The 25,211-nt window shown below is 43.2% G+C and overlaps 2 protein-coding genes across 2 annotated transcripts in view; both read left to right on the top strand.

Moving 5' to 3' along the window:
* Positions 1–1,504: 1,504 nt before the first annotated feature.
* LOC123746555 (carbohydrate sulfotransferase 11) lies at positions 1,505–9,786 on the top strand. The gene is given in 8 exon segments (XM_069322217.1): positions 1,505–1,531; positions 1,592–1,711; positions 1,713–1,736; positions 4,262–4,383; positions 4,693–4,806; positions 6,011–6,250; positions 8,286–8,388; positions 8,864–9,786. Coding segments are annotated over 8 exon segments (906 nt in total). The 3' UTR covers positions 9,020–9,786.
* Positions 9,787–12,039: 2,253 nt separating this feature from the next.
* The window catches only part of nonC (serine/threonine-protein kinase Smg1), a 90,018-nt gene continuing 76,846 nt past the window's right edge, over positions 12,040–25,211 (top strand). Inside the window, 6 exon segments of the mRNA XM_069321723.1 lie at positions 12,040–12,214; positions 17,726–17,986; positions 18,397–18,503; positions 20,571–20,633; positions 20,635–20,738; positions 21,803–21,923. Coding sequence (XP_069177824.1) covers positions 17,749–17,986; positions 18,397–18,503; positions 20,571–20,633; positions 20,635–20,738; positions 21,803–21,923 — 633 coding nt within the window. The 5' untranslated portion in view covers positions 12,040–12,214; positions 17,726–17,748.

Genomic DNA, 25,211 nt, shown 5'->3' with positions numbered 1-25,211 from the left:
CGTCTATATCCCAGGCGTATTCTGGCCACTATAACATCACATTGCCGGGTTCTCGCCTATCCCTTCTAAGTGCTCAATGAAGGCCCTATAATCATCTTACCTCCTTTACAATCTAAACCACTGTGTGTGCCTGATTGATAAACATTTCTATATATTCATGTACTAATAGGTCTACCGCCTGACGTGCGAAACATACATACCCCACATAGTGTTGAATTGAGCCGAGGATCACTATCTCTAGTGGCTTGGGAGAGTACAGGAAGCCAGCGGCTTGTTTAAGTCCCCCCCATTCCCCCTAAACATTATTTGCTAGATCTTTGTCGCGTGTGTTCAACGTCCTTCCCGTCGTGTAGGAAGGAAGGAAATACGAGGAGAAAGCACCAAGCCATTATGACTATAAAGCACTTGGAAGGGGTCAGGATAAGGATTTGGGATGGGACGGAGGGAAGGAATGGTGCCCAAACACTTGGACGGTCGGGGATTGAACGCCGACCTGCATGAAGCGAGACCGTCGCTCTACCGTTCAGTCCCAAGTGGTTGGGTAGTTGTTATATGTTAAGACTTCTTCTCACTCACCGGTCCGAGGGCCGCCATCCTTCCTCTTCAACAAATAAATAATTTTAGCTTTTATTAAGCTTTATTTGTAGTGAATTTTAAGTTAATCTTAAAAGATAGTCAATCTTTAAGATAGTCGATCTTAAAGAAGTCAAACTAGTGACTGGGGTATACAGTGAGGACTTGGAGTAATATGAGAGTTTACATCATTACTGTTTTAACATCAACAGGGTGAGAGAGTCATCCCAATATGCACCATTTAATTGTCATAAAGTACTCTATCTGAAGGTTAATGACATTTCTGGGTAACAATTGTTGAAGATAGTGAGATCATTAACGTATGATGACAGTACTAGAAAGTCGAAAATTCCAGCTTGGCAGCAGTAATTGCTTCTTGAATGTTTTCTTATTAAGACTACTTATAGCCCAGTCCATAGAGCTTCGGCCTCACACACGTGGGGGAGCCCGCTGTTCGAGTCTCTTAGAACCCAGGTGAATGAAACAGTACCAGACTTCGTACTGTGTTGTGGGGAAGGTTATCTTGAGATGGATTTCGGGGCTTTAGTGTCCCCGCGGCCCGGTCCTCTACCAGGCCTCCACCCCCAGGAAGCAGCCCGTGACAGCTGACTAACACCCAGGTACCTATTTTACTGCTAGGTAACAGGGGTATAGGTTGAAAGAAACTCTTCCCATTGTTTCTCGCCGGCGCCCGGGATCGAACCCGGGACCACAGGATCACAAGTCCAGTGTGCTGTTCCGCTCGGCCGACCGGCTCCCTATGTGGTGAGCAGCCAAGGGTGATAAACACATGGTGAAACCTCACATTTTGCTTTAAATCAACAAAGATTACAGTCACGGTGAACACGTCCTCGAAAATGATTGCATTTCTTCCATGTGCTGTCACGTGACCACCTGTTGTGACCGAACGCCCCAGTGATGTGAGGCCGTGATGAGGCTAGCAGATGGCGTGTATACAGTATGTAATAGTGCAGTGGATTGACTGTGTACTTCCCTCCATGGCACCGGCGGCCTCCAGGTGTACGAAGAGCGGAGGGCGCGCGTCTCCAAGGTGTGCCACGACCTGGCTGGCACTGTGTCGTACGGCTCCGTGGCTGCGGCGCCCCTCACCAGACTCCGCTGGCTCCCCTCCCACAAGCCTGGTCATGTGCTTCAACGCCAAGGTGAAGAAGGAGAGAGAGAGAGAGAGAGAGAGAGAGAGAGAGAGAGAGAGAGAGAGAGAGAGAGAGAGAGACAGAGAGAGAGAGAGAGAGAGAGACAGAGAGAGAGAGACAGAGAGAGAGAGACAGAGAGAGAGAGACAGAGAGACACAGAGAGACACAGAGAGACACAGAGAGACACAGAGAGACAGAGAGAGACAGAGAGAGACAGAGAGACACAGAGAGACACAGAGAGACAGAGAGAGACACAGAGAGACACAGAGAGACACAGAGCGAGCAAGGTGTGAGTCTTGAACCTCGTACTAAGTAGGAGGGCGTGGGAGGTGTTGACTCGTATTAACCTAGATCTTCATTAGCATCTTAAGGGGGCGGGAGTCCTTGCTTGCGGGTCCGGCGAGAGGGACCGTGTGTGTAACCTTTTGACTTGTGTTTGCTCTCCAATGATATTTTATGGAAATTATTTAGTGTCGTTATCCTTTTTGTTGTCAGTTATACAACAACAACAACATCGTCTTATTATTGTGAGCATGCAGCAGGCAGGATCATATATTAGAAACAACTCGTTTTCGAATTGAATAATAATAGTTGCGGCAGTTGTTACAGTATAATTAGTTGCTGTAAGAGCAGGGGTAGCAGCAGATGCAGTAGCAGCAGGTACAGTAAGAGCAGGGGTAACAGCAGGTGCTGTAAGAGCAGGGGTAGCAGCAGGTACAGTAAGAGCAGGGGTAACAGCAGGTACAGTAAGAGCAGGGGTAGCAGCAGGTGCTGTAAGAGCAGGGGTAGCAGCAGGTGCTGTAAGAGCAGGGGTAGCAGCAGGTGCTGTAAGAGCAGGGGTAGCAGCAGGTGCTGTAAGAGCAGGGGTAGCAGCAGGTACAGTAAGAGCAGGGGTAACAGCAGGTACAGTAAGAGCAGGGGTAGCAGCAGGTACAGTAAGAGCAGGGGTAGCAGCAGGTGCTGTAAGAGCAGGGGTAGCAGCAGGTGCTGTAAGAGCAGGGGTAGCAGCAGGTGCTGTAAGAGCAGGGGTAGCAGCAGGTGCTGTAAGAGCAGGGGTAACAGCAGATGCTGTAAGAGCAGGGGTAGCAGCAGGTGCTGTAAGAGCAGGGGTAGCAGCAGGTGCTGTAAGAGCAGGGGTAGCAGCAGGTACAGTAAGAGCAGGGGTAGCAGCAGGTACAGTAAGAGCAGGGGTAGCAGCAGGTGCTGTAAGAGCAGGGGTAACAGCAGATGCAGTAGCAGCAGGTACAGTAAGAGCAGGGGTAGCAGCAGGTACAGTAAGAGCAGGGGTAGCAGCAGGTACAGTAAGAGCAGGGGTAGCAGCAGGTGCTGTAAGAGCAGGGGTAACAGCAGATGCAGTAGCAGCAGGTACAGTAAGAGCAGGGGTAGCAGCAGGTGCTGTAAGAGCAGGTGATGTAAGAGCAGGGGTAACAGCAGGTACAGTAAGAGCAGGGGTAGCAGCAGGTAGCTGCTACCTTCGCCTTTTGTTCACTGGAAAGGCGAAGAGTTAGGGGTGACATGATAGAGGTTTACAAGTGGATGAATGGACATAACCGGGGGGATATTAATAGGGTATTAAAAGTATCAACACAGGACAGAACACGAAACAATGGATATAAATTGGATAAGTTTAGATTTAGGAAAGACTTGGGTAAATACTGGTTCAGTAACAGGGTTGTTGATTTGTGGAACCAATTGCCGCGTAACATTGTGGAGGTGGGGTCCCTCGATTGTTTCAAGCACGGGTTGGACAAGTATATGAGTGGGATTGGGTGGTTATAGAATAGGAGCTGCCTCGTATGGGTCAATAGGCCTTCTGCAGTTACCTTTGTTCTTATGTTGTTCTTATGTTCTTAGGTGCTGTAAGAGCAGGGGTAGCAGCAGGTGCTGTAAGAGCAGGGGTAACAGCAGATGCTGTAAGAGCAGGGGTAACAGCAGATGCTGTAAGAGCAGGGGTAGCAGCAGGTGCTGTAAGAGCAGGGGTAGCAGCAGGTGCTGTAAGAGCAGGGGTAGCAGCAGGTACAGTAAGAGCAGGGGTAGCAGCAGGTACAGTAAGAGCAGGGGTAGCAACAGGTGCTGTAAGAGCAGGGGTAACAGCAGATGCTGTAAGAGCAGGGGTAGCAGCAGGTGCTGTAAGAGCAGGGGTAGCAGCAGGTGCTGTAAGAGCAGGGGTAGCAGCAGGTACAGTAAGAGCAGGGGTAGCAGCAGGTACAGTAAGAGCAGGGGTAGCAGCAGGTGCTGTAAGAGCAGGGGTAGCAGCAGGTGCTGTAAGAGCAGGGGTAGCAGCAGGTGCTGTAAGAGCAGGGGTAGCAGCAGATGCAGTAGCAGCAGGTACAGTAAGAGCAGGGGTAGCAGCAGATGCAGTAGCAGCAGGTACAGTAAGAGCAGGGGTAGCAGCAGATGCAGTAGCAGCAGGTACAGTAAGAGCAGGGGTAGCAACAGGTGCTGTAAGAGCAGGGGTAGCAGCAGGTGCAGTAGTAGCAGGTACAGTAATAGTGGCAGACGAGCCACAGTAACGCACACACTACATGTTACAGGTGGGGACGACGACGTGGACGAAGTACCTGCTGGAGGCAGGGTTCCCGGGCCTGCTGGAGAAGGCCACCAACTGGCACTACGCCGCCTACACCCACCTCAAGCCCCCACACCCCCGCACCAGGTCTCACGCCCCCTCCTCTCCTCATTAATATTACTCATAGCATTACTCATGATGAGAGGATCAATTAGAGCAGCGAGGTGCTTCGATCCAGCGATCGCGATACTCCCAGCAGTGTTCCAACTGATCATTATGACATGTTTTATGAGTACAATGGTCACGTGTTTATGTCATTCTGAATTTTCTGAATACAGTTTATTTTTGTAACAGGACTCGTCACTGTTAGTAATGAAGTTCAGTGTACAGACAGCATATAGACACATATAGACACATATGGGTTATCACGGGTCTCTGCTATCTCTCCCCCAGCAGTAAGGACACGTTGGCCTTGATGGAGGAGTTCGGCCCGGTGATGCTCGTCCGACACCCGTTTGTCCGCCTCGTCTCCGCCTACTTCGACAAGGTCGCCACCGGGTATCTCAGGCGGTACGTCAGAGTGGTGTTGAAGAGCGTGGTGTACCGCCTTGCAGGGTGCTGTACCCACCTGCAGAGGGTACAGCGCCCCTCGTCTTAGAGTGTCTCCATGCTCACCCACACTCCCCACACCTTCAGGAGAAGTGTTGAATGCCCCCGAGAGCTCTCGTGTAATAATTCACGTTCCTTTCAATATATATTTTCTTGTGCATGACTAGGTGTTGATGGTTGATTTATATATATGACGCTTCTCACATGGCTTTGCCCACCCCACACCTGCCTGGTTCACGACACACCTGCCTGGTTCACGACACACCTGCCTGGTTCACGACTCATCTGCCTGGTTCACGACACACCTGCCTGGTTCACGACACACCTGCCTGGTTCACGACACACCTGCCTGGTTCACGACTCGTCTGCCTGGTTCACGACACACCTGCCTGGTTCACGACACACCTGCCTGGTTCACGACACACCTGCCTGGTTCACGACACACCTGCCTGGTTCACGACTCATCTGCCTGGTTCACGACACACCTGCCTGGTTCACGACACACCTGCCTGGTTCACGACACACCTGCCTGGTTCACGACTCGTCTGCCTGGTTCACGACACACCTGCCTGGTTCACGACACACCTGCCTGGTTCACGACTCATCTGCCTGGTTCACGACACACCTGCCTGGTTCACGACACACCTGCCTGGTTCACGACACACCTGCCTGGTTCACGACTCATCTGCCTGGTTCACGACACACCTGCCTGGTTCACGACACACCTGCCTGGTTCACGACACACCTGCCTGGTTCACGACACACCTGCCTGGTTCACGACACACCTGCCTGGTTCACGACTCATCTGCCTGGTTCACGACACACCTGCCTGGTTCACGACACACCTGCCTGGTTCACGACACACCTGCCTGGCTCACGACACACCTGCCTTGTTCACGACACACCTGCCTGGTTCACGACACACCTGCCTGGTTCACGACACACCTGCCTGGTTCACGACACACCTGCCTGGCTCACGACACACCTGCCTGGTTCACGACACACCTGCCTGGTTCACGACACACCTGCCTGGTTCACGACACACCTGCCTGGTTCACGACACACCTGCCTGGTTCACGACTCATCTGCCTGGTTCACGACACACCTGCCTGGTTCACGACACACCTGCCTGGTTCACGACACACCTGCCTGGTTCTCTCACCAGAATATGCAGCCTCGTCATCAAGAAGTACCGGGCCCACAACTCTGGGCTCCCCGCCGGGAAACCGAGCTTCGAGGAGTTCCTGCGGTTCCTGGTGGAGGTGACGCCAGCCGAGGACGACATCTGGGCCAAGAGACGCACCATGACCGACCGCCATTGGTTCCCTTACTACGCCAACTGCGCGCCCTGCGACATTCACTACGACGTCATCGGCACCATGGAGACAGTGAAGGATGACACGAGGTAGACGTTTCTGGTCGGGTCTTGAGAGATGATTGTATGCCCTCTTAGTGTAGACGCAATTTTTGTCTGGGTTCGAGTCTTGGCTAAGGAGGATTGACTAACAGGAGTCAGAAGTCTTCTGCTCCTGCAGCCACCTGTACACAAACGGGATATAGTTCACCTTGGGGTTAAGGTCCAATATATCATCAATAACAATGTCAACTTGCCCTTAAGGGTCGTTTAATAATGGGATTGTTTATGTCCGACCATCAGTCAAGTCAGATGAGCTTAGGGAAGCCAATTCAGCTGGTATGATTGTTACGCAGCCCGGCCTCTCCAGTTGTCACAACGGACAGAAAATGATGTACTAAATTGCCCGAACTTAACAGATAAATCCATGCATAGAAAACGTGGTTGGTTGTGAGCCGCTGTGATTTATAGTACATCATATTTTGTCCGTTGCTAATTTAGACGATAAAATACTGTGTATTATTCGAGAGGACAAGTTACCACGTTAGTAAATAAGGTGACAAATGGAGCGTTGGTGTGTTGGGTGAGGTAACGAGTGTGTTGGGTGAGGTAACGCGTGTGTCGGGTGAGGTAACGCGTGTGTTGGGTGAGGTAACGAGTGTGTTGGGTGAGGTAACGAGTGTGTTGGGTGAGGTAACGCGTGTGTCGGGTGAGGTAACGCGTGTGTCGGGTGAGGTAACGCGTGTGTCGGGTGAGGTAACGCGTGTGTCGGGTGAGGTAACGCGTGTGTTGGGTGAGGTAACGAGTGTGTTGGGTGAGGTAACGCGTGTGTCGGGTGAGGTAACGCGTGTGTTGGGTGAGGTAACGCGTGTGTTGGGTGAGGTAACGAGTGTGTTGGGTGAGGTAACGCGTGTGTTGGGTGAGGTAACGAGTGTGTTGGGTGAGGTAACGCGTGTGTTGGGTGAGGTAACGAGTGTGTTGGGTGAGGTAACGCGTGTGTTGGGTGAGGTAACGCGTGTGTTGGGTGAGGTAACGCGTGTGTTGGGTGAGGTAACGCGTGTGTTGGGTGAGGTAACGCGTGTGTTGGGTGAGGTAACGCGTGTGTTGGGTGAGGTAACGCGTGTGTTGGGTGAGGTAACGCGTGTGTTGGGTGAGGTAACGCGTGTGTTGGGTGAGGTAACGCGTGTGTTGGGTGAGGTAACGCGTGTGTTGGGTGAGGTAACGCGTGTGTTGGGTGAGGTAACGCGTGTGTTGGGTGAGGTAACGCGTGTGTTGGGTGAGGTAACGAGTGTGTTGGGTGAGGTAACGCGTGTGTTGGGTGAGGTAACGCGTGTGTTGGGTGAGGTAACGCGTAGGTGTTGGGTGAGGTAACGAGTGTGTTGGGTGAGGTAACGAGTGTGTTGGGTGAGGTAACGAGGGATGTGTTGGGTGAGGTAACGAGGGATGTGTTGGGTGAGGTAACGAGGGATGTGTTGGGTGAGGTAACGCGTGTGTTGGGTGAGGTAACGCGTGTGTTGGGTGAGGTAACGAGGGATGTGTTGGGTGAGGTAACGCGTGTGTTGGGTGAGGTAACGCGTGTGTCGGGTGAGGTAACGAGTGTGTCGGGTGAGGTAACGAGGGATGTGTTGGGTGAGGTAACGAGGGATGTGTTGGGTGAGGTAACGAGGGATGTGTTGGGTGAGGTAACGAGGGATGTGTTGGGTGAGGTAACGAGGGATGTGTTGGGTGAGGTAACGCGTGTGTCGGGTGAGGTAACGAGTGTGTCGGGTGAGGTAACGAGGGATGTGTTGGGTGAGGTAACGAGGGATGTGTTGGGTGAGGTAACGAGGGATGTGTTGGGTGAGGTAACGCGTGTGTCGGGTGAGGTATAACGAGTGTGTCGGGTGAGGTAACGAGTGTGTCGGGTGAGGTAACGAGGGATGTGTCGGGTGAGGTAACGAGGGATGTGTTGGGTGAGGTAACGCGTGTGTCGGGTGAGGTAACGAGTGTGTCGGGTGAGGTAACGAGTGTGTCGGGTGAGGTAATGAGTGTGTCGGGTGAGGTAACGAGGGATGTGTCGGGTGAGGTAACGAGGGATGTGTTGCAGGTACATCCTACACAAGTACCAGCTGGGGGATGCGTCTGACGACTGGTGGATGAACCGCCACACCTCATCCTCCTCTCTCCACACCGCCATCCAACTCTTCCAGGTACTACTCTCTCCCACATGTATTTATCTGTGTATTTATATACAAGAAAATACATATAGGCTTCATGAGAGTGCATAGTATTGATGTATTTACACTCTTACAAAGCCACTAACTCGCACAGCATTTCGAACACCGTTACCCAGTACTGTACTGCTGCCCACACTGTGCCCCACATTATGCGCCACACTGTACACTGTGGGGCACAGTGTACACTGTAGGGCACAGTATGGTCATTAGTCAGTAGCATATACACAGAACAGTGTGACTGTTCGTCACAGGGACAATGTTTGAGTGTGTTGACAAAGGCTTACATTTATTTGGTTACCAGGACAGACTTTCTTTTCAAATTTCACAACAATTAAAATTGCAAGCCTATGATTTATTTTATCCTACATATTTATCCTATATAAATATATATGTGTGTATGTATATATATGTATGAATAATTATAGCTTTATTGTTATCTCCACCACAGAGAGTGCCACGGGAGCTGACTCTGGCTCTTTATGAACGATATCGTGTTGACTTCCTCATGTTTGGCTACGACCTGGCTCCCTACCTGTCCACCACCCCTCCTACAGCACCCACTGCCCCTCGTGACCCCTCCTACAGCACCCACGACCCCTCGTGACCCCTCCTACAGCACCCACTACCCCTCGTGACCCCTCCTACAGCACCCACTACCCCTCGTGACCCCTCCTACAGCACCCACTACCCCTCGTGACCCCTCCTACAGCACCCACTACCCCTCGTGACCCCTCCTACAGCACCCACTACCCCTCGTGACCCCTCCTACAGCACCCACTACCCCTCGTGACCCCCTCCTACAGCACCCACTACCCCTCGTGACCCCTCCTACAGCACCCACTACCCCTCGTGACCCCTCCTACAGCACCCACTACCCCTCGTGACCCCTCCTACAGCACCCACTACCCCTCGTGACCCCCCCTACAGCACCCACGATCCCTCGTGACCCCTCCTACACCCACGACCCCTCGTGACCCCATCTGTCGTGTCCCGTCATAACAGAAGCCATCTCCACGTTACATTATAATGAAGGCCTCTTCTCTCTCATCATAACCGAGGCCTCTTCTCTTAGTTTCATCATAACGAAAGCCTTTTCTAGTGTGTTCTAAGATGCACCAATGAATTGTGCAATTGGCACTACCTTCTCCGATTGAAATTCGAAAGCTCTGCTCAGACTCACTGGCCAAAGTAATCTATGTTTGTGTCTGCTGTTATTATTATTATTATTATTTATTATTATTATTATTATTATTATTATTACATTTATAATGTGCTTATAACGTAAATGTGGCAATCGCCCTTTTAAAGTAGCCCAAATCATTGTTTGTACGTATTTACCCGTTTCGTATTTTTAATAAAATGTTATTAAAACACCAGTGTATCCTATTTACCTTTTATTTAGAGAAGCACTGTTCTGCGTATCACATTTCACGGGGCTTCATTTCTACAGGGAAATTTGATCATGCGGAACCCTTGCCTATTTTTATTTAATTATCATACTCAGGTACATGTGGTTGTTATGCAGCTAGGATTATGTGGAGGATTACATAGTGTGTCAAGACTTTGTGAAGGGTTATACAGTGTGTCAAGAACTATAGCTACGTGATGCTAAAAATTACCCATCTTACAGGACTGTTAGTCATACAGGGTCATGTGATCCACACAGACACACATCAGGCGCGTTATTTACCTGAGGGCCTATAATACTAGTGGCCTCGACGAGGACAGGAAGCTGGCGGCTTGTCAAAGGTCCCCCTATTCCCCCTGATGGATATAGTTACGAGGATATCCTCAAGAACACGAGCTAATAAAGTGATTGTTTAGCTCCAGGTACCTCATGCCGGCAGGTCTGATAGGCCTAATGATTGGACATTCAATAGTGTGTGTGTGGGAGATCATGTACCCAATTCCTGCTCACAGAGTTTGCACCTGGAGTGCTCAGGATTGGGAGATCCATCACCTGTAGCCACCTGCCACAGGTAACGGTAACCCAACCTGATCCTGGCAAATCCACAAGGGCCATGACGAGGATTCGAACCTACGTCCGAGAGGCCGTAGAACTAAATTTGTTTAGTTCTACGTGATGCTTAAAATTACCCATCTTACAGGGCTGTTAGTCATACAGGGTCATGTGATCCGCACAGACACACACATCGGGTGCCTTCACCGGGAGAGGCCGCTCCTGTGCCAGGTCCACTACGGGCTCACCATAGCCCGTGCTACTGGGTACTCCAGAACAGCTACTGTTCCCAGTAGCTGAATCTAAAACAACAACTTTCTGATGATGAGGTCCCCATTCTTGGATACAATAATACAAGCACCAGGGATTTATAGAGTTGAATAACTATGTCTGAATATTCCTAGAATTTGGTTGGCTTTTATTTTTACTGAGATAACTTACCAAAGAACCATATAGGTCAGCCCATCCTTGTGTTTAGATACTTGTAGTAACGATGTGGACTATCGTACATATATTGACGTAATTGATAGTTAGAAAGTAGAATTTGGTACTAATCGAATTTGGACAAACTGAAAAGGATTTTGTATTTATGTTGCTAATAAAACCTAACCTAACCATCATAGACCTAATATAGTTCATATATGTGCTATACTAGGCCTAGAAATATTCGAGTTTGGTGTTTAGCTTTATTTGTTCTGGACTATAAAGTGAATAGTACCAAAGTCTACTATCTAATTGTCCATTACGCCAATATACATAGCGTCAATATATATAGCGTAACTATAGCCTAACTATAGTTTTGTAACTTATGTGGATGCTGTAGTGCACATAGTTACAAAAAGTATACGATCTTAACAGGAGAATGGGCTGGTATATAGGGCCTAACCTAACGCAACCTAACATAATCCAACCAAATACTAATTAAATCTAGTCAAACCTAACTAAAGGAGTGAAGGGGAGCCTGACGGCTGAGTGGGCAGCGCTCGGAGTTCGTAGTCCTAAGGGCCCGGGTTCGATTCCCGGCGGAGGCGGGAACAAATGGGAAGTTTCTTTACCCTGATGCATCTGTTCATCTAGTAGTAATTAGGGAGTTAGACAGCTGCTACGGGCTGCTTCCTGAGTATGCGTGTGAAAATTAGGATTAAGGACTAAGGACGTGTTAGTGGTTGTACAAGAATGTAAAAACTCTTGTATAATTAATTAAATAAATAAAAAATAAATTAAGCTAACCAAATTAAGCTACCCTGACTATAATTATAAATAATTATAAACAATCTAACCTAATGTTCTTGTTTAATAGACTACGTGGTAGGGTGACCGAGTTTTTATACATGTTTCTCGGTATTTGTGTATGCTCTGAAATCTAAAAAGAAAAGAAAAGACACATTTTTGAGAAATAAACAGTTACATTTACTCTCTTTGGCACTTATTTCCGCGTGCTGCAAGTTACCTCTCATTACTCCACTATGACATACTCTTTTTTCGTTTATGTTTAATAATTACACAAATAATTTTATTTGTTAAATTGAAACGTATCAAAATTGTTTAGTATTTATTCTTACTGAAAAAATATGTGAATAAGTTGGAAAGTGGCGAGATGTGAACGTTGCATGAGACGGAACTAGCAGGGTCTGGGGTTCAGCTGGTGACTGGCCCAGGGATTCAGTGTTCTTGGTGGTTTCTTTTGGTGATTTGGTCCTCCTGGTCATTTATTTCCTCGTGGCGAGGAAAGCAAACTTTAACGCAAGCTGGTACTTCAAGTGCCCTGATGACTGGCGTAGTGGGAGATGGACTGAGCTTGAAGATTATGAACATGGAGCAGGATGCCGTCTTGTTATTGTGAGGAAGACTGTTGTTTGTTTACATCCCAGGAGTGCTTTAGAGATAGGATTGTCGAAGGTGTTATAATAATAATAATAATAATAATAATAATAATAATAATAATAATAATAATAATAATAATAATAATTCACAAGTAGTGGTGAATATACCATTTGGTGTAATCTCACCAACACCAATTGAGTTGGTGAGATTACATAAGATTGGTATTTGTATATTCTTGCAAAGCTATCAGCTATCAGTGTTGTATCAGTTTACAGTCATCTTTACACTTCCAAGTTGTAGCACACCAACTCCTAATATTTTCCCAGTAACTTAGAGTATTTATTGTATGATAGGTATACTGGTATTGCCAACTACTGCAAGGGCCCTGCTTGAGGGTTGGTAGAAAACATTTGAGAATTTTTGTGAACATTCTGTGAGATTTTCAAAACATTTTTAATTACCCAGGTGGAATGATTATTGGCTTATTATTGATAATTTTTTTCTAGTTTAATCCTTGTGCAGGGTTGAGTCTGGTGGTGGCCAGACCAACGGGTTATGGATCTTTCCCAGTGAACATATATTTGTAGCCGCTAGAGTTATATATATTGTTGTTGATTGAGGGGGCGACGATGATCGAGGGATAGATTTATATATACTGCAGCAACATGCTATTTTCACTACAAGGCTCTTACTTTTAGCCATTTGGTACTAAATTTTGTTAACTAATACTGTATAGGCTAATTAAATTCCAATTGTGGTTTTATTCAGAAAACTGGGTGGTATGAATCAATATGCACCTCATCTGCTGTAGCTCTTAAATCCCAACACCAAACAACTAAACATCTAGGATTATCAAGGTTTCTGTCGTAGCAAGTGGTATGATTACAGGTATCAGGGTACCCACTTATCCAGTTATTGGCCAGATCTAACTGTGCTTAACTTGACTGACAGAGTGCCATGCTTGACAGAATGAGCACCAAACTAGAAAATTAACACTTTCCATCTTGTGACACATAATGCGTCACCAATTTTCTCTTGAGTCATATCCAGTGACACATAATGCGTCACCAAATTAAAATATTTGTTAAAATTTAAATTTTATCCGATCAGTCTGGGAGTGGTTTTAAAATGAGCGCCTTTAAATTGCACACAATTTGATACCAAAATAAAAGATGTAAAACGAAACTTGATATCAGAACACTTTATTGATTATAAATACGTTTTGGTCAAAATTTTAAAATATTTGTTAAAATTCTATTTATTGTGCTATTATTATGGGACTAGTTTTAAAATGTGCGCCTTTATATTGCACACAATTTGATACTAAAATGAAAGATGTACTGTAACACAAAAATCGATGTCAGAACACTGGAAAGATACAAATAATTTTGTGATGATGTGCATCCAAAACTTAAAATATTTGTTATAATTCCATTTATTGCTCTAATATTATGGGACTAGTTTTAAAATACGCGCCTTTATATTGCAAACAATTTGAGACCAAAATGAAAGACAATAACACGAAAATTGATGTCATCAAACTGAATGAGTATACACATTAGGTTGTGATTGTTGCTCGTTCACGGGGTAACTTTAGGCTTTGCTGTGGGGAGTCACGCCGGGCTTTTGGACATTTTTTATTTTAATTTTGACAAATGTAGGGTTCTAAGCCTTGGGAAATATAATACTTACCAGATCGCAATGGCACCTAATATTCGGCCTTCTACTTTTCTGAAGTCAACAGGAGGCTATTATAAAAGTTATTTATTTTTTATTTTTAGTTCATTTTCTAATAGAAAATATTGGCCAAGTTACTTAATATATAACAAGCAATAAATATTTCCAGAACAGAATATCTATATATTCAGTTGATTAGAATTATAAAATAACTTTGTTTCTAATATGAAAAATGCTCTACTCATATATGTATACCATTTACCATTGAAGCACACCTAATGGTGACTGAATCTTGAACAGAAGCTAATTAATAATAATAATAGTAATAATAATTTGTATTCAGGTAAAAGTACATACATACAAAATTTGTTACAAACCGAAGTCCCCGTGGCGAAGTAGTATGACACTTGCCTGGCATTTCACGTGCACTTTGGCCTGGGTTTGTATCCTGGTCGGGGAGGATTAACTGGGCTTCAATCCTTAACTGTAGCCTCTGTTTACCCAACAGTAAAATGGGTACCTGGTTGTTAAACGATTTGGCGGGTCGTATTCCAGTGAACATAGGACTAAGGACTTGCCAGAAATGCTATGCATGCTAGTGGCTGTATAAGAATGTAAATACTCTTGTATATATAAATGTAATGTTAGATTTCTAGATAGAGCTATTATATACTATGCCTAAAGCCACTAGTACACACAGCATTTTGGGCAAATAAAATTTTAAGATTATTGATGGATTTAGATAAGCTGATTGTGGAGAGACTTCCCCTCTTTTGCTACCAAACATAAAGTACTGTTCTAAAGATCAAATGTATGTACACACCTTACCAACTGTTGAAACTTGTTACTGTGCTATATTTAAAACTTATCTATCACAGTGAATGATTTTTTCTTCGCAAAGAAATACTCCTGCTTATCACAGTGAAAATGTCTTGTCAATTAATCAGTGTACAGTGGGATCTCACTCAAGCATATTTTGAAATAACAAAATCCTTCGTCATCCAAACATGTTTGGGTTCAGTTCAAATTGTTTGCTATAATTTTTTTTTTATTTGTGTTTATGAAATTAATTTGCTTAAGTTGATGGTGTTTATTGTTTGGATTCAGACTTGAGAGTAGGCACACACCAGAGGCAAGTGCTGGACCTCCACTCCACTCACTGAGGACCAACTGGAAGACTATCAACACCCAGCAACCCCAGACAATATGGACATCAGGTGTCCTGTGAAACTCTAGGTAGTAAAATAAATGTCATAACTGAATGGCAGACCCATGAAGGGGCCCCATAATTTGAGCCCAGTCTGACAAAATTCCAATAATGTCTTCCAGTGGCCTCCAACAAAACAAAAGCAACATACATCCACCAAATTCAAAGTCCACCAAGATTGGTTGACCCTCTGCACCACTTAATCAGACCCGCCAGCACCAGACCGCTTTTACTACCCAAAGGTTGAACTGAAAACTGGAAAAAATCAATCGACTTGCCTGTTACACCAGGCATTATGTGCCCATGTCAATCCAGACAGTTAAAGAGTAACTACCTACTACCTCATTACTACCTTATGACAGTAATGAGACCCAATGGGCAGATAGCACAACACTTCCTTGAATAACTCCTAGGTGGGGGCAGGAGTCAGACTGCTGCCCATTATCAAGGTTGAACCAGGAATCCATATGCTAAATTAGGTGAGGGTAGCTGAGGAAATAGACACTGGGTATTAAAAATCGTGTTTATCATCAATAATCACCAGTTATCGGGCAGGTGTCCATCAGCAAGCATTGTCATCGGTTGGTAGACAGTAAAGTCACACTCATCCGACTCGGGTAGCTATCAGTGTTTTTAATTACAATCATTAGGCAGTAGACAGTCATGAATCATCCATTACAATCATCAGACATAGCTTCAATCATACACAGTGTATATAAGATGTGATGGGTTGTGGTATCACAGCTATACTAAACCAAGATGGTATGGCTCTCCATCACACAAAAAACAAAAAATGTTGCTCTTGGCCCTTGCAGTGTGTAGGTCGCAGGTGGAAACAAATGAAAATCATCAAATAAATAATTAAAACAATACAGTATACTGAAATATTAATGAACAAAAATGGCACCTGAGAACACTTGGCTGTTATTATAGAACAAATAAAATAAGTAAAGTAAATGAAAGTTTAAATCTAATACAAAAGTACTGTACTGTGCTAAAAGTGTGCTGAAGACAACTACCATACCACCATAGCATCTGGCATACAACGTTGGCTGAGGGCAGACTACGTTGCAGGAGGCTAAGGTGTTTCCAAGAGCACTAAGATAGAGACTGGCTCTCCAGGGAGGTGGTGCCCCTTATATAGTCTGGCGGTGATGACTCATATGGTGTCAATGCAAGGTGGACATCTGGTCAACTAGCAAACTGCTAGTTTGTGGCTGGCGGTGCCTTTGTGTTGAGGCGCCCCACTGCTAATTGAAGGCGGCTAACTACTTGTTTGTGAAGGCAAACTACAGGTTAGTGGAGGCGCTCGGCTTACCACCGTGTCATACCAGGCCGTGCCAGGCCCTGAGGGGTACGGAGAGGTGGAGAGGTGGCAGGACCGATGACTCACCTGGGTTGGTGTGAGGTGGACTTCCAGTGCAGAGGCATTGAAGGTGAGGGAAAAAGGCATTTCCACTGCTATGCAGGGGGATTCACGTGACAAAGAAAACACAGAAATATAAGAAAATTCACTTTCACAAACAGTGGTAGACAGTTGGAACAAGTCAAGTGAGGTGGTGGTGGAAGCTAAAACTCGGTAGTTTTAAAGCGTTATATGACAAAGAGTACTGGGAAGATGGATAGCATGAGTGTAGCTTTGATCCTGTTAGCTACACTAAGGTAATTACACATTGGCAGTTATGCAGTGACCTATTGTCACATTCGGTCATCAGACAGTCACCATACAAACATAGTCATCTGTCACGGCCATGTTCAGGTTGTCTTACCAGGTAGAACAAAATACTGTCAGAATTAAATGTAATAACTCTGAGAAGCCAGGTGCATAGTGGTTCAAGTTGTTTACAGTATCTGAGCCCCAGGGACCCAACACGTCTGCCAACCCACCAGTCTACTTTGTATGTTTTCATAACAAATAATATTAAGCAAATCTATTTCAGTACAAACACAAAAACATTTTAAGAAATACAATGTGCATGCTGTAATATTAAAAGGATTTCAAAGGGATATTTGTCAAAAGTCTCTGCAATTAAAACTATAGTAGTGCAATGAGACAACGTGTAAAAGAGTGAGTGTGAGATGAAGACGAGTTGTAAGTTTGATAATGTATGCTACCATTAACTTCTTTAATGAGGTATTTGTGCTAGTACAAAAAAGTTTCACTTGTGTATTACAAATACCAGTGTTACGTAGATCTAGTACTTAGTATACGGTCATTCAGTATTGCAGTTTTCAACCTGTTCTGTTCATGTGTTCAGATGTATCGCAATTAAATGCATGCAAAAACCAATGCAATTATTCATTTAAGAGCTTAGGTATATAGATAGTCATTAGGGCATTAGATTTTGTATTAAATAAAAAGTTCTAAAGTTCATCATTGGGCTTGGTTAGGTTTTAACTGTCCTCTGCAGTAGTTAGGTTTTGTGCATATTAAAGCATTAATTAATCAATATAGTTTCATTAGTGTATTTTAAGCAAGTATGTCAACATTAGCTATAATCCAGGTGCTTAAATAATTAGGCACTGGTCACAGCAAGAGGACAAGCTCTAGTATTATGTTGTACTTATACAGTACATCATTAATAATACCAATTTTCTCCCCTGTGTTTTTACTTAAGCCTCAATGCCAATATCTATTTCAGAGTTAGTTGAAGTGACTCAAACCATGGTAGGAGGTAGCGGAATTGATAGAGATGATGGCGGTATTGGAGGAAGGATTCATCGTGAGTATCGAGGAGGAGGAGGAGGGAGAGGGAGTGGTCGATACCGTCGAGGCCTGACACATCATCGTCATGTGATCCCAGGCGAACGGCGTAGTGTTCTGGAACAAGGACACCCTGGAGAGGATGAAGCCAAAGGAGATTCAGAAAAGATGGATATTGTGAAGCACCGCCCACATAAAGGTATTTAACATTACATTTGTGTACCTTACTCATACTGTATAGTGTTTTCATGTACCTGTACTCTAGTTCAGTTACCAAGTAGGAATTGTTTAAGATATATGTTAGGTTAATATTTATGACAATGGTGCATGATAGTATTTGTGATATCACCTTCTTGTATAATGTAGAGCAAAATTGTTTTTGTTTTTAAACATTTTGAAACGTCTTTTCCAAAGAATCTTGTACATATTTTTTTTTTCCAAATTGCTCCTTTGGAAGGACCCTCATTATTTTAATGGCACAACTTAAAGGATAAGATAGTGTGTTCCTATTTTCTCCTAGTGTATAAGATGGTGACTAAATGTGAATTGCATCTATTTATTGCTCATGCACTGTTAATATAACAAAACTAGTGTATTACTCTTTTACAGAGTTAAGTCGAGGGTTCAGCGAAGATTCCAGAATATCTAAACAGTTAAGGAGGTTATCCCGTGAGGATGACTCGGAGCGCTATCTTGCACAAGTTCAGCAGCTACAGGTTAAAGATCTTCACTCTGTTGTTTTGTCCTGTGCAGGCGATGAGTCACAATAACGTGGCTGAAGTATGTTGACCAGACCACACACTAGAAGGTGAAGGAACGATGACGTTTCGGTCCGTCCTGGACCATTCTCAAGTCGACAATCGACTTGAGAATGGTCCAGGACAGACCGAAACGTCGTCGTCCCTTCACCTTCTAGTGTGTGGACTGGTCAACATTGTTTTGTCCTATAGAATTTGGTTATTTAATACACTGACATTGGTAGGAAATTTGCAAAGTTCAACAAATATGGTAAGAGGAAATATTTGATCTGTACCCATACACTGTTTAGAATGTTAGTTCATTATGTTAGGAATAGTGACTGTGTCAGTTTGTTAATTATTTTGAGAAAAGATGCACATGAAAATGTTTAAATGGTGCAGCATTTCAAAACATTTATATGCATCAGAGATTAAAAATATTACTGTAGACATTAAAGTAAATGAAGTGGAACAGTAAAAATTCAATTTTGACTTCTGATCAAATTTGCTATACAGTTCAGTATAATTTAACCAATTATAGCTATGCTGGCAGTTTAATTTTTAATTATTGTTTGCCTATTTTGCAATTGTTATAGTAGTAAAAGGGTTACATAAAAATACAGGGTAGTTGCAAAAATGTTTTTCATGCAGATGTATTTTGATTTTTGTTACTACAATGCAACCTCTATTCATTGAAATATATGGGACCAAAGCCAATTCATTGCAGTGAGGGATTTGTTGCAACGGGAGATACCTCCACTATGCATTTCCCACACTATGGGCTAATTTCTCTTAGTAAAATTTCCTTTTCAACCTATAATATAATAGACGACTCCCAAATGAACACGTCTGCAAAAAAAATTAACCTCATCTAGCTCATTTTACACATCTCCAATCTCAAAACTCATTTTCAAAAGGTACTTTAGGTCATATCTGAGTGAACAAAACCTTGCCAACTCAAAATGAAAACAACTATAAAATTTAGTTTAAATATTCTCAATAGCTTTCCCAAGTCTCCAACTATATCTTGTAGTGTTGAGTCCATCTACAAAAATCATCTAAAACATGATTGGAGCCATATTCAAAGAGCTACCATTCATTTCCTAATATTTCCCACACACTATGGGCCAATTTCACTGCTTAAAATTTTAATTTCAAGCTGTCATATGAAGGATAAATACCAAGGGAACCTGTCTATAAAGAGATTTAAATACACCTAGCATATTTCCCATGCCCTAGCCATGAAACCTCATTATCAAAGGAAAAAGAACCCATATTTGTGAATGAAAACTGGGGAATCTCAAAATTAAAATGAGCCATAGAATTTGGATTTAAATATGCTCAATGATTTTCCCAAGGCCTCTTATTAGTTTCTGTAATATTGTGCCTATCTATGAAAATCCTTAAAACTGTGATTGGAGCCATATTAAGCCATATTAAACCCACCACTATGGGCTGGTTTCACTTGAGTGAAATAATAATTTTAACCTGCCATATGAAGACCAACAACCAAGAGAACCTGCTTGTAAAGAGATATAACTACATCTAGCCACTTTCCCACACGCAAGCCTCCAAATCTCATTTTCAAAGGAAAAAGGGCGATATTTTACTGAACAAAAACCTCTGCAACTAGAAAAGAAAAACAGAGAATATGGTTTCAAATATGTGCAGTGGCCTTCCCAAGGCCCTCAACTATTTCTTGTAATGTTGCCTACATCTGTGAACTCGGTTCCAACATCCTTACCAAATCCACACATACCCCGCTTCAGTAAACTCTTGTTCATTGAATAGGGTGAGTAAATCCGACATGGAAAATGTTTGTTACAACCGGAGACTTGACGAATTGAGGTTCATTGAATTGAGGCTCTACTGTATACTTTATAGCTACACTGTATTGTATAATAATATTTCTGTTGAAGGTTACATTTGTATTTGGACATTTTCATGCTTACATGCTTAAGTAATAAATTCTTCTTCACTACATTCATATAATTTATTTTTTTTAACTAGAAAACTGTGTTCTGTAAAGTGTATTTCTTTTGACAGGAATCAATTATGTTGAATGAAAATGTGAAATATGTTCGTCGTAATGCTGACCACATATTGGACTTCCCTGTTTGAGAGCCTACATGCTGCTCCATCGCCTCCCTGTCGCTGGGAGATTACTCGATGCATTGGCCGGGTCGGTCATGTCATGGAAGGCGACATAAAGAGGTTAGCAGGCCATTATCTCATTAGGCAGTTCACTATAGATACTTTTGTTATCATAAAACTGATGCTTATTTCAAAATTGGATATTTGTTGCTCTGTGTTGATGATTATTATTATTTTGTGTTTTCTGAGCTGTATTGTATTTGGTTGTCACCTAAAATAAGATCTGCAATGTTCTCTGGACAGAAATCATGACAAACAACTGACTCCTTTAGTCAATTACAAGACTGGTGATTTGGTATTGTAATTGTGTTCATCTCAAACTTGTAATATTTCTGTCAAATGTATTCTTTAGGGACACTAAACTCAGAAGAAAAAGCTCGAGCAGATAATGTACATCAAACTTAGTGACGCTGTTAAACAAAATGAAAGACAATTTGATACTGTTACCCCTCCAGCTTAATTACCACTTAAAAATATGAATTGTAACTTGTGTTTCTCGCCTTCTTCTTTTTGACCTAGCACAACATTTTGCCTTGCTGACCTCGCCCCTTACCATTTTTGTCCGTTTAGTACAGTACTGGACTGGCTTTCTGTATTTTCGATTTGATGTTTACAGGCGATACGTCATCTACCAATATAGTCTATTCCTATTATGGTGTACTGTATTTCTAAATAAAAATCATTAATTTTTTTAATTGAATTTTGAGATTTAATTGAGAACTGCTTATGACATTGTATGTGAATACAGGTACTTAAAAATTATGACTAAGAAACATAAATGTACAACGAATACAGTATCATTTACTGTGTTTCTTCAATTGCTTAAAGAAATAATGCATATTACAGTATTCAAATATTGGCTATATTATGGAAATGTTCAGTATATTGTACTAACAATCACAGCTATTTAAATTTTAAATTATAGTACATTACAGTGTATATTGATTCTTTGTTATAGTCTAATTAGTTAAGTTTTCTAGACATTGGGGTTTTTCAGCAAAGCTTCAAAATTTCTCCTTTTCCAATTTGTATGAAAATATTTTCCTAATATATTTTCCAGCTTAAAAACTTAGTAGTTGCTTTTTTATTTTTATATATTTATATCAATATTAATTTTTTTTCAGATATGTGGATGTTACCTTAGATAGATTAGAAACGTGGAGAGCAGCCGAGATGAAAGTGTTGGTCTTAAGGTGCATTTTGGAGATGTTGCGTTTGGACTCGGATGGGTCACAATTAGATCAAGTGAGTAATATTATGTACTGAACAGGATATGTATGTGGGGACACATTGTATGGCTTTACTTATATAGTACTTTAGTCCCCATTGGCTTCTTGATTTTTGTAAACATAGCCTACTTACTTGAATCCAATTAGAAATTTGAATGCTTAAGTTTACCATATTCAGTAGTGCAATCTGTTTATTTTTGTTTTTCAGAAGGCTTATATCTTACCTCTGTACGGTATTCATTATACATAACCACAAGGACCATTGTCCACCACCCGTTCTGTTGAGAATAGACAAAAGTGGGAGAGACCATCTGTGAGCATGTTTGAGGTAGCTGACTGTACTGAGGACTAAACCCCTAAAATCTAAAGGAGGTGCTATCTGCAGCATCCTCCACCACCACCACAGGAAAAACAATTTGAGTGGAGGCATGTCACTGAAACTCAGTGCCTCAGCATCATCCATTCTACTATTATCTCATTCTCAGACATGGGCCCTGCTCCCCATGACAATGCCCAAGAAATGACAATGCAAAATCTCTCTTGTGTTAACTGAAACCTTCACCAAGCAATCTTTGGTATGTGCCACTGACCTCACAAATGTAAAAGATGGTATAATGCTTTCAGCCAAACCTGACCCAGTGGGTAAACAGTGCATGCAAAATTTAGGCAACCAATCATCCACGTGAGCGTGTGGTGAGAAATTTGGTGTTTGATCAAAACTTGGCAACGATCAGACAAACCAAAAGAGGTATGGTGAGGGCTGATTGGTCATCTTGGAACTCAAAACAAACCCTAACCAAGTCTGAGGCTGTATCAGAACCAGCATAGACTTTCAAATGTTGGCCAGGAAGTCATAACACATCAATACCTGAAGAACTGAATCACTGGTTAGAGATGTGCAGTGTGATTGTTGGCCCAAACCAACCAGTCATCTAGATAGCCCAGCACTCAGATTCTGTGGAGACGTAGGTCATAGAATGCCGTGATCTAATCTGCTGAAGGTTCTGAAAGCTAAATTAGGACTGAATGGTATTGTCAGAAAGTGGTAGTCAAAGAGACTTGGTTGAAACCCAGTAAATCCTTAAATAGCAGATGGATCAGAACATGCCAATAGACATCATACAGGTCCAAGAAAATGAGCAAAGTCTGTAGGGAACTAATTTAGTTATCCTGGGACAAATCGGCCATACAAAATGTTGAACAGCAGGGAATGTGTTTATTAAACCATGACTGATTGAGAATGAAGTGTGGCTGAGGCGAAATCTTTCTTTTGAATAGGGAACAAGGTAAGGTTTATGAGAATGTGTGAAGCCAGTATGACTATATAGCTAATTAGTGATCACACCCCCCTCTAGCATATTATGAACGATGGAGCAAAACCTGTGTACAGTAATATGGTAGACATCTGAGCAGGTGATGGGGAACCTGAAAGCAAACAATTGAACTTGACCAACAAACACCCCAAAAAAAACTTTTGAAACACCCATGAATCCTGAATACAAAGTCTATGTGAAGGTGTCTTGCTTCTTGGCCATCAAAGGGACTTAACCACACAAGGGCAGCCAAGACTGACCCTGACCATGATCAGCTGCAGGAGTGCACTTGTTCCATGATAATGGCAACTAATGACCACGAGAAAGCATACCTCTTTAGAACCAGATGCTGCAGAACTGCTACCTTGACCCAGAACCCAAGAAAGAAACATACCAGACCTTCGTCAAGAAGTGGAAGCTGAAACTAATTTCAGCATGAACATCTGGTGAAAGGGCTGGAAGGAGGCACTCGTCATTCCCAGAACCCTGATCACCTCATCCTCTGGGAAAGAGACGAGGTGAGACTAGTGAAAAAAACAGAAATTGGAGATTGTACTTTCTCATGAAAATAATTAAGAATATAACCTCCTTTAAGCATTACAATGCCATAGCAGTGCAAACAACTTGGGCAATGCCTTAGGGGCCACTTGGGTACATAATAAGGCTAGAGAGAGAAACATGCCAAGGGTATCCAATTCCACTGGAACTGGAAAGCAGAGATCTTATGAACACGTTACTACTACTTCTAGCTGAGTTTGCATCTTATGATCAATAGAAACTAAAGTTATTGGTAACTTAGGAATCAGAACGTGAAGCTGCTAGGCTTCAATCTTTCAGGGCAAAAAGGGCACAAGCAGTACCATATTATATGCTCTCCTGTTCCTGGTCTGCATGTTTGCTGGTTCCTGTGTTGACAGGGTTATGTTATTGGTTGCCAAGCATTCTTGCTTTGATTTCCAGACATGTTTATCAATCTTTTTTCAAGGGACAGAAGACCTGGTGACCTGTCATACCACTTGTACATTTGTTTTGCCTCTAAAGTGTTCGGCATATTGCACTACACAGCACAGGATTCCGCTTAATGTGTAGCGATGTCACATGGAGATTTGTAACCCTGGCAAACATAGTTTTTTCTCCTGTATTATATTTGTTAAGTTTAGGGGTCATTTTGCCTCACCTTTCTGACATTTGTGATGTTTAGGGAGACCACTTCGGTTGCTTCTTTGTCTTAGTGAATGCAGTTGCTTATAAAGTTGCTGCCAAACTTCGGGCTCGAGTGTTAAAGCATTCATGTGGAAGGTCTTGGTTTCTGGATCTTGTTGACTCCTTACAGGTTGCTCTCTTATTCTTGAGGAGCATCTTTCTGTTCTTGTGACTTTGACCTGTGAGTATCTGCTTAAGTATAGGATGGTTGCTTCTCTGGAATTGTTGTCAGGTGCTTCTGTTCCTGATTTGTCTGCCGAGCACTCGAGTTCCCATCCTCCTCCACTTGCTGTGGTACATAAGTGGCTTCATTCCTGTCTTCCACAAGTGCTAGTTGGATGTGAGGATGGAGACAAGGGGCTTTGTGCCTCCTTTGTCCATCAGGGGTGTGCAGGGCCCTTTCAAACCTATGAAGAGTATTTCAACTTCTTATGGTGAGGCTCCATCCATTTTTTCTCCAAAGCAGGACAGAGCAGGTATTCCTTTGTTTCAGGGTGTATTTTATGATTTGAAGCCTGGTGCACTAAAAATTTACTTCATTCAGTTCAAGCACTCGTAGTTTTCTTTACACTGATTATCAGATTTGGCATTACTAAACATTGCTTTACAAACAGGTTATTATTTGACCTTGTGGAAAAAGTTCGCGTTAGAAGATGAGATGAGGATGTTTCGGTTTATTGTGGATCATTATCATTTGACTTGATAATGGTCCAGGATGGACCGAAACATCATCATTTCATCTTCTGGTGTGTGGTTTGGTCATCATATCTTCAGCCACATTATTGTGA

The sequence above is a fragment of the Procambarus clarkii genome, chromosome 10 (assembly GCF_040958095.1).
Source record: "Procambarus clarkii isolate CNS0578487 chromosome 10, FALCON_Pclarkii_2.0, whole genome shotgun sequence".
Lineage (NCBI taxonomy): Eukaryota > Metazoa > Arthropoda > Malacostraca > Decapoda > Cambaridae > Procambarus > Procambarus clarkii.
This window is presented reverse-complemented; position numbering and strand designations above follow the sequence as displayed.